Genomic DNA, 10,726 nt, shown 5'->3' on the forward strand with positions numbered 1-10,726 from the left:
GAAAAATCGCAGGGCAGGAAATTTAATTGCTATGTTAATATGAATACAAAGCAATGAATAATGATAATGCGTATATTTATTGTACTCAACAATTTGTGACACTATTAACAGTGCCTTTCACAGAGTATAGATATATGTATGTAAGTGTATATTTATATATGTGTGTATATATAATATATAGCAAAAACTTTCCCATACAAATATAACGCGTATATATATTAATTTGATTTCAAAAATGTTAATATTAATTAACATATTTAAACTATATAAACCTATATATCGATGTATATATCTTCAATAAGACATATATTATAAAACGTGAACCAAATTGTGTCATTAGACCAACAGTGTTGATAAAAGCATCTATTAAATTGTGTAATTCGTAAATGCATTCCTCCGATTTTATTAGTAACAAAATGGTGTTAAAATATTATGAGGAAAAGATGTAAAACACAAAAAGAAACTTATATCCTAGACTAATATCCATAAGCGTAAAAATCAATCGTGATAAATACAGTGCGTACTCAGATCATTACATAATAATATCTTGTGCATTCTGTGCCACAGTATGATTGTTAATTCTCACATAAAGAAAAATATAAAATATATTTAATGTCAGACGCGGATTGGTATAAAAATTGAAGAAGTTTTCACAATATACTGCTTATATAAATTTGAGATTCAATTATAATTATAAAATTCTAATATAATTATTCATAACTCACATATTACAAATAGTTATTTACAAATATTACATTATTAAATTCTTTAATTAAACGTCCAGCGTTTAATTACTTTAAAATTTAACACAATTTTAGGAAAAAGAAAACTTTAACAAATATAAAATTACAAGTCTTCGTTAAGATTGAATCTTTTCGTGTATTGTATTGTATTAAAACATTTTATATTACTATTATATAATAAAATTTATATTAAGCTAAATTATTTAAACCAATCCGCTCCCGTTTAATGCTCTTTATGTCATTATATCTCAGATCATTTTATGCCATTGGACGGCGTAAGTACAAAATATTTTAAGTAAGATCTTTTCTCGAAAGACATCTTGCATCTCATATTTAGCACTTTAAATATATATGTATATATTCACGTATATAAATCGTTGAACAATATGATCAATGAAATATAAACGTAAATGTAATATTTGAGACTTTCATCGTTTGTAAAAATTAAGTGGCAATTTAATCGGTTGTTTCGTCAAACAGACGCACAACCGCTCGAATCCCCACTTACTTCTCCTTTTCTTCTAGTCTTTGATTTCCGGTTGTAAATCGTACCAAGTGGTAATCGCCTTTGAAACATCAATTTCGCTCAATTTGACGTGAATCTGTCCCATCACGTTGCTTCCGGTCGACAACCAACCCTTTTGAGTGCATACAGATATTTCTAATGTGCGCGTGCTTAAATCTCCCTGCGAAACGACATATTCGAATTGTTCATCAAACGTTGGATTACAATTGTCCTTCATTACGGCAGTTTTGCGCTTTGTTTCCTTATGTCGGTCCGGCAAAAGATAGAGTTTCACGTACGGATCCGGTATATTGTGCGGATCATTTTGTGGGAGTGGCAGGTTACTGAAATATAAGATATAGAAGAATGTAGAAGATAATATTAATGAATGAAGATAATATTAATTGGATTCACTCGATGAATGTCAAATAATTAATTCACTTACGCAATTTTGTGTACGACAATAATCAATTTCTGTCTCTGTACACTGTAACGTAAAGTCAATTGTATCCTGCCTAGTTTTGCTTCGCCCAGAGAAGACGTCACGCTTGGATTTCTATGAATAAGATGAGAGCTTTCGGCGAAAGAGGACGGAGCACTAGTGCTAACTATTAATTCTTCTTCTACCGCTGCTGATTCTTCAGACAAAAGCACTGCACCAGATCCAACATTACGAGATGGGCTGTTAACTGATTCTTTTGAAGATTGCCTTTTAAGAGGGCTAGAAGGCACTGTGAAAAATGCATTTAGAAAAGTCTTCTTATAGAAAAAATTCAAAAATATGATTTTTAGCATCGCCACTTAATTGCACTTAATTTATACTCACCACTAGAAGATAACATATTACTAATGTTAGACTCCTGACGTTCGATTCGTTTATTCAACTGATTGATATCATGATCATCGTCATCTTCTTCAGATGTAGGTTCAGGATGTATATATTTCAAGATCTATCAAAACATGTTTCATTAGATTGATACGCCTGGTTACATTAAGCTGCGCATAAAAAATCTTCAATACTTACATTTAACGACATTGACAATACAAGTTTGCTATCCGTTTCAGCCATCTGCAAATTGTATGGCTGTTGGGTCACCTCAAGATTATTCTTTTCCAAAAGCAAGGAAATATTATAACTCATTTCTCCTACTATCATGGTAGTTTTCTCGTCCGTAATCTGTAAGAAATAAACAAGCATTTTTTAAAATTATTATTAAATAAGAATAAATCTTATGTTTTGTAATATTATCTAAACAAACGCATAAATAACCTTTATGTGTAAAACTCCAGTCTCAGGGTTGCTGATTAAAAAGATAAATCCTTGTTCCCATACAGGATCACAAGAACGTAACACAGTAGTTGTTTTTTCCTTCTTTCCACCAACACTCGCTTCCAAATAAACATCGGGTTGTTTATTTCCTCGAATACACTGCAAATGTAAGCACATTAGAACGTTTTGTGTTAAAACTAAATAGTTCTTGCACTTTTTATATGTATCTCTAATTTGCATACCGGTAGATTTTTGGCAGAATCAACATAAAGTGTGAGAAGAGCTGTACTCATCGATGTAATTCTAAGTTCCTGAGTTTCTTTTAAAGCCTGCATAAGAATTATTAATTAAAAGTTAATTCATATATATATAAATAATTTACATAACACAGAAATATATATGCATATTCTCCTACTTACAGCTTTCAAGTCAGCAGGATCTTTCGAAAATTGCAGCCACGTTAATCGCAAATGAACCATACCATGCTTCGCTTGTTCCAAAGAAACCCACTGTAAAGTGAAATTAATTAGTGACGAAATCGATTCCTTCAGTCAAATAAATTTCGTACTTACTGTATCGATCGTGCCCTTTTTCTTCACTCGATTAACTTCGATGGTGGCTCTGTTGGGGTTTAAAGTTTTAAAAAGATTTAAAAAAATAAAAATATGTATTAAAATTTCATTAAATTTAAAAAAAAAAATTATTATTTTAGCAGTTTCAGATGTATACTTTTAGCATTAATGATGATAGCGGTTATTGAATTTATATACAGAATGCAATATCTGTGATATGACTCCTATTTTTGAAGCTTACATGCAGCAATAATGCAGTCATATTATTTTTTATGTATTTTAAAAATTGTGACTTCAAACAGCGATATAAAAACATTATATACACTCATAAAACTAATCATGCATTCTAGCACTATTTTATTGCATAAATAAAATAGACTTTTCAATGTTTAATTTAATAAGAGTAATGTGGTGACATGACAGTTCGGAATAATTGGCATAATTGCATAATCGGTACAAAGATTTCATAATGTTTCCCATGTACTGAACTTCTATGTATCTTGAATAAATGGCATGCATCGTAAATATGCAGTCGATGCTCATATTTTAAATATCTGTATATTTTGAATGTGCTGCAATATTTTAGAAATAACTCACGTAATAAGAAAAATGCAGTCTTTCAAGCATCATCTACAATAGTCAATGGCAAAATATCCGCATACTAATTACATTCTATATAAGTCTCTTAAAATGCATTATTAATCTGGTCTGGGATTGATGTACTTGCTATATTCAGCAATACCTGCCAAGCGGATCATCCTGAACAGCGTTGTCTTTGTCAAAGAGCTGGGCAACCACCGTGTTGTAGGCTCCCAAGCCCTCTTCCACTACAAACTGTCACCACATAGTCTATTTTAGTTGTCTTTCTCATTAAACAAAGTCATCTAATCACTCTCTGAACAATTAACAAAAATAATACAACTGTTAAAAAATACGTTTTGTTATAACAAAACAGCACCGTTTAAATTAATGTTATAATTATTCAACAACAGATTAATCAAATTTACACAAACTATTAACAAATACATTTAAAAATCATTGTGTAAACTATGTATTAATTTAAAAAAAAATATGGTAAAAGTTATCTTGAAATGTATATATACTGAAAAATGTATTATCTTAAAAAATTTTAAATATAAAATATTTACGTGCAGTACATTTAAGAAGCTGCCATATCTGTATCATTAATAAAATAAATTAAGATAGTGAAATAGTGAACAGATAAAGCAGTTTATTATTGCTTTCCCACAGATAACACACACTGCACCACAAAATAATAACACAAACGTGACAACATGCTTAAATAGCAATATCAAAATTAATGTCTGCATATTTTCATTAATGGTGCATGCATAAGCATTGCCTCAATCACAAATTATTATGTTACTACCTGCCAAGGAAATCATCATATTGTACACCTGGGACATTTGGATCCCAATCCCAAAGAGATACCACAGCTTCTTGCATATTGCATGAACTGATCATAGCCTGCGCGTCAATATTACGTTGTATGATAAATAGTAAAGTAATGTACTAAATTGTTTCACAGCAGCCATGTAACATATGTGTCTATTCCTCCTTTCTTCTTCTCATATTATTATATTATTATATTATATCAATATACATTACATGTGCTATGAACATCATATAGAAAATGGTCATAATATATAAAAATATATTCAATTATATATATAATATGACATGTACAGAATTTAATCTGAACAATGACTGCAATATGCCGCTAAATAGATTAAGCGTCATTATTCCATAATGTGACGATTTTTTTATGTATATCCAATATAAAGCATTAGTAAGGAAAATTAATAAAATGTATTGAGATCAACATGCACCCACAAGTATCACTCTCAAACAATACTCAAACCAATATAAACATATTACACACCAGCATAATGAAATCATGCAATAGGAGCTTTTCCATAGATCAATAGAATAAGTCAAATAAATTGAGTAAATAATTTTAAATCAATTATATACAATACAAAAAAAAATTATATGAAATTATTTTATAAATATTTACTGACAAAGTAATCTTATTCTGTTTCATGGAATTTAATTTTGAAATATGAATTTATTCCTACATGATCAATCAGTGACACGAAATCTATTATCTTGAATAAATAATGAAAACAAAATAGATAATGTTGTTTGTAACTATACCTTCCAAGACTTTCATCACCCTTAGTGTCATCATAGTCCCACAGCAGTATAGTCAGCTGTTGCGCGATGGCTGAAGTCACGGCACACTAGTCCCATATAATATATGTTGCACATCACATACACACATACATACCAACTTATGGAATTAAATTATATTAACATAGACTAAAAATGTATATTCTATGTGCAGTCCGAAAAAGGCGACATTAAGAATAATAAAACGTATGAAATGTGATGAAAATTGTTTTTAAGAAAAGCGTTTGCAGTTAATTAAAAATTATATATATAAAAAAGCAGAAGTTGACTATCTATAACGTTATATTGTGCATATAATATATTTAATATTTAGTATATAAAATATATTTATTTATTATTTATGAAGAAGTCAAATAAAAATGCAAGAGAAAGTGGTGTATCTTATTCCGATCTTTAACTCGATAAATTAATTTTGAGTAAAGTAAAATGTGTATAAAAAATTCTGACGAAAATTTGCTTTATAAATTACTGAAATACTTTTCTTACCACATAGAAGACCTTGTGTTGTATTTTTTTTTTTTTTAATATATGTCGATAAATGGCGATAAAGCACATGCATTAAACGTTGTTAATATTTTTTGCTCGACCAAGTATGAAATGTAAGTATGCACATACCTCACACCAGAAATCCCACTTTGGATTAACGGTATTGTCAATCGTTTTCGTTCTAAATTCCTGAGCACCAACATTTATGATAGCATATGGATCAGACTTGCCTTTACCTAACATTCCAATATCTTTTTTCATCAGATGCTTTGCTTCCACAACATGAATTCGCAAAATGCCCTAATATAAAAAAAAAAACAAATATTTTAAAAAGAATAGAATGCGTCAATATATTGATACGTAATACAGGAGATGTCGATTTCTATAAAGCAATTAATTAATCGATTTTTGTAGAACTTACTTCGGGTTCAGGCATTTTTAAAGACTCCATAGGTACTTCTTCGCTTAGCGGTATAATTATTTTATTTGGCAGTACAACAATAGCTGCTATCTGTTCAACGATTGTTTTCCTCAGAATTTCACTGAAAGAAGTGTCGCGTTTTTACTTAAATCGTTCCATATTAAATTAAATCAACTTTAAAATCAGATATAATTATCGGAGAAATCATACTTAAATCCGGGTAAATCTAATACATCAGCCACTCCCACCAAGTTGAAGTTAATAGTAGGATTATTCAAGTAGAATATCTGTACACCTCCGATCAATGGCATTATGGACAGCATAGGTTTCATAACAATGCGCACCAAACCACGAATCTGAAATTTTTAATTCGTATAAAAAACTCGAAACAATATACTGTTGCGAGAAAGTGTTGCGTCCACGCCGTTTTGATTTTTGTCGCCCGATATCGTGTTTGACAGCTGATAGAACCGCGATCGATATATTGATTTGCTGAGTTAATAAAAGAGGATAGTTGCTAAGAAATAGTAAATGTTTAACAGTTACTAGGATATTGAAAATAAACAAGTTGTTGCTAAGAGAATGTAAACAAGGAGACAGATGTGAGATTTTCGGGAGCTGCAGAAAAGTACAGACGTGTTTCTGCTAGCTCAGCGGTGTACCATTTAAACGAGCTTGTTCTGTGTTATACCCTTCAATGGTTGAGTAAAATAAAGTTTCTGTTGTGTTCGTAAAAGTGTTCTTTCTTTTGTGCGTGCCGTTTGTGACGAAAAGACCGTTCGCGAGCGCAACAATACTTTATACAATCGAGTTAGCCTTCAATATGCTTACTTGGAAGTCTTTAATACCACCCTTGATATTTCCAACAAAAAAAGTAATATCACAGTCACCAGCATACCTGTAAATACAAAAATACAATAAAGCACATAATCTTTTTAAAATATATTTTGCAAAAGAATAGAATGCTTACATAATATCCGCATCTAAAATAATTTCATTTCTTGAGGTATTTTTATCATAAACTTTGATTCCATAAATTTTTGGTGGCTACGAGAAATTGTTTAATGTGAATATTAAGGTAAAAGTATCAAAAATATTTAAAAAACATTTAAATTTTAAAAGATATTTAAAAATACGTTAGAAAACAAAATCAAAGAAAGTTAGAAACTTACAATACGACCCAAGACTAGACGATCGAATTGAAAATTCATTTTGTATTCAGTCAGTCTCGCAACAATTGATGGTTCTATATTTTGTTTACACAGTTGGCGAACAAACTGATTCATACTTGGCCATACTTTATATAAGATCTAAAAATGTGGAAAATAAATTGCGATTATTATAATTTTTATTTCTAATCGGTTATAAACAGCTTAATCTTGATCTTCTATGCGAAGATAATTGTACAATTTGTAATATAAAGTTAAACAAACTATAACACGTACTCTGTTTAACCATTCAGCTCTATCAAAGTCTGGAAAATACACCCACGAGGGTAACTCGTCTATCCGACCGACAATTAACTCCTTTTCCTTAGCTAATACGCTGGCTTGTGCTGTAATCGCTCTCAATTCATTATCCCTTTTCCGTTCTGCTTTCCACACGGAAAATGCGATTGGCGCGATCAACCAAGCTATACTGAAATTATAGTATCCCCATCCCCATATGACACTAGCTGCTGCTAGTTTAACTACGAATGACAGTGTCAGCGAACTAACGGTCATGTATGGCCAAGTATTCGGTTTAGAAACCTTGTCGGAAGTATTATTTTCTGAGTCTCCTTCCATTATCCTTGACTTTTATTATCGGGCCTTATTACTTATCAATCAGCCTCGGGTTTTCTGTAAATAACATATATACAATCCTTCCTATGTGTAAAATAATTTGATTTTTTTATATCCTTATCATTTTATCTGTATTTTTATCATTTAATTTTCTTTTACTTTTTATAAGGTTTCATACATATTAATATCTCGTATATAAATCTCTTTTGAATCAATGCTTGCTTCAAATAATTATCTCAGGTTTGAATAGCTTTTCAAATTGTTATCTCTGTATTCAATAAATACAGATATTTAATTTGAAAAAATGCGCAATAATTACGTTTCACTATTACAAAAATTAATAGCAAGATACGTTTGATTGCATTCCACAGTGCATTTATTTAATTAACATTCATTGATATAATGCCAAATGAGTAACAAGTTCAAATAGATTTTACTTTGAAATTGTTCCATTGCATAGTCGCACTAGATCTACCTACGCATCAGATCGTATCAACTTAATTTGCGATGGCCTTCAAGATCAGAAAGAGAAAGAGAACATAAAATTTTATAGTGACACAGGCCAGTCCCAAGACGCCACCTTTTCAATCAAGGCCAAATATGTAATATATCAGATGATAAATTATGCATGCTACGATCAAAATAACAAATATTTCACGATTACTCCTATGCTAGATTAACAAGAACTTTAATTTAAATGATTGCGCAAGATACAAAAAAAATAATGATCAAGATTTGAGATTTATTCATATTTATATTTTTATATGATTAAATATAATAAAGTTCAGTAAAATACAGCTCAAAATTAAATTAATTAAAATTTTTATATATCTATCATCTTATTTTGTGCATGCGCGCGCGTGTGTGTGTAACTTTTGTCATTTTTATTATTATACCTGCTTTTAGAAAAAATTACTGTCTTCTCAAGATTATTAATATTTATATCAATAATTCTAATTATAATTACGAGAGAAATAAGCTTTTTTAAACTTTCTTTATTGCGATTTTTGATCGTAAATATCGATTGCAAAAAAATAAGCGTCATATATCTTAAAAAAATTCTGCGAGAATCATAAATAACACTGCATAAAACAATTAATTTAATGTGCTTATCTTGCATAAGCACTTGCATAATTACTGTACTACGGCATACATGCATAAAAGTCGCACGCATTAAAGTTATTGAAACTGACAAACGTAAGAAACGAATTGTTTTCAAAATCTAAACAATTCTCGTCAGTTCCTGATCTACAACAGTCAAACCATTTCTTGTTTTTTTTTTGTCGTAAAGAATGATTCATCAACGATAAGATATGATTTTTATAGCATTTGCGGTTGTAGACAAAGATTCAATCCGCACTTGTAAAACGCAAAAAAAGGAAAGATTGCGACAGTAAAAATGGATTCTTCGAATCGGAGGAATTTACCGCGAATGTTTTCTTTCAATTTTTAGCGAAACAGATAGTTTGGTCAAAATCTAAACATAGCTCAATCCACAGTGAGATGAGCAGAAATTATAGATACTCCATTTTAGCAGCGTGTAGTTAGATATTTAAAACAGTTCATAAACGAAAAATGGGGCATAGTAAAAATAAATTAGATCTGATGAATTAAACTAAAAAATGCATACGTGAACAAGTTTCTTATTGTTTATATATACTTAATTATTATTTTATTCAACCAAAACATCAAATAAACAGAATATAATAAAAACACATTAATCTGCTATAAAAATTTACTATTATAAAATAATCATCCAATAAATAAATAAATATATATATATATATAAACAAGAATTGCAAAGCGATTGCAAGAATCACAAAAGCGGTTGCAAATTTCTTTAAGAAGCTTTTAGGAAAGAAAATCTTAGAAGTTTTCGTTAAAACGGATTGTGGAGCCATAAAAAAAGGCTGCAAACAATCTTCATGTACAAAAAGTCGTTGATTTTATCGCGACTAATAGATCTGTCCTTTTAAAGTCATATCAGTTTATACGCACAGAATAATACATTTGCATTCATTATAAATCCGGGAAATGTAATACAACATCTATTATTATAAGACGAATATATTCGTTCATCTTAGATCGATAAATTAACCTTTTCACATATCATAAAAAGTAAACATCACCTCATTTGATAGAGAACAGATAATCAAGTGCATGTCAACGACAATCATTCGTCTCGTATCGTAAAATTCTATTTTGAAAAATTTAATTCATTTAATCTACGAAAAAAAAGGGTTAATGCGTTTGAGTAGTTCATGACAATGAAATAACAAGCAGCGTTAACTTGTTCGCAATAATTGAGACAATAATCACTTACACTTGAGATCGAGTATAACATCAGCATACGCGTATTCTATTTTTTTTTAGCGATGACAGCGTCGAACATGCGTGAACATGCGTAACAGCAGACAACTGACTACCACACTAGACCACTTGTGTGTCAGCATTACCAATCAACTGCCAATACTACATCCATAGATATAATAAGTATATGACTGCTGACTGCATGGAATAGTGACTTTGTAGCTTACGCAATATTTACATTGCATCCGAAGTTTGATGCGTGAAATGTTTTCTTATTGGATGTTGCATCTTGCAGTGACGTATGCAATATGAAGCAGGCATAATGGAGAGTATTCGCACTCTTTGAATTACTAAGGCACTAGATATGTAGGTATTCTCATCCGCCATTTTGGTTCCTATTAGATGGAGAATTATAGCGTAT

At 30.3% G+C, this 10,726-nt stretch overlaps 1 protein-coding gene across 4 annotated transcripts; it reads right to left on the reverse strand.

The window, feature by feature from the left end:
- Positions 1 to 58: 58 nt before the first annotated feature.
- Esyt2 (extended synaptotagmin-like protein 2) lies at positions 59 to 10,476 on the reverse strand. Of its 4 annotated transcripts, XM_012361447.2 has the most exons (18): positions 10,319 to 10,458; positions 10,125 to 10,220; positions 7,657 to 8,052; positions 7,384 to 7,521; positions 7,182 to 7,258; positions 7,043 to 7,109; positions 6,422 to 6,567; positions 6,212 to 6,332; positions 5,920 to 6,090; positions 4,481 to 4,578; positions 3,091 to 3,139; positions 2,938 to 3,027; positions 2,761 to 2,847; positions 2,519 to 2,677; positions 2,273 to 2,425; positions 2,075 to 2,198; positions 1,694 to 1,979; positions 59 to 1,592 (listed from the first exon to the last, which is right to left on the reverse strand). In XM_012361447.2, exons 3-18 carry the CDS (start codon positions 7,996 to 7,998, stop codon positions 1,265 to 1,267), a joined length of 2,436 nt encoding a protein of 811 aa, XP_012216870.2. In that variant the 5' UTR covers positions 7,999 to 8,052; positions 10,125 to 10,220; positions 10,319 to 10,458; the 3' UTR covers positions 59 to 1,264. The 4 variants fall into 4 exon arrangements, with proteins under 4 accessions (XP_012216870.2, XP_067208143.1, XP_012216869.2 ...); XM_067352042.1 differs by lacking the exons at positions 4,481 to 4,578; positions 10,125 to 10,220 and adding an exon at positions 3,833 to 3,924 and having other exon boundaries at positions 10,319 to 10,476; XM_012361446.2 differs by lacking the exon at positions 10,125 to 10,220 and having other exon boundaries at positions 10,319 to 10,476.
- Positions 10,477 to 10,726: the final 250 nt, after the last annotated feature.

The sequence above is a fragment of the Linepithema humile genome, chromosome 3, assembly GCF_040581485.1.
Source record: "Linepithema humile isolate Giens D197 chromosome 3, Lhum_UNIL_v1.0, whole genome shotgun sequence".
NCBI classification, from domain to species: domain Eukaryota; kingdom Metazoa; phylum Arthropoda; class Insecta; order Hymenoptera; family Formicidae; genus Linepithema; species Linepithema humile.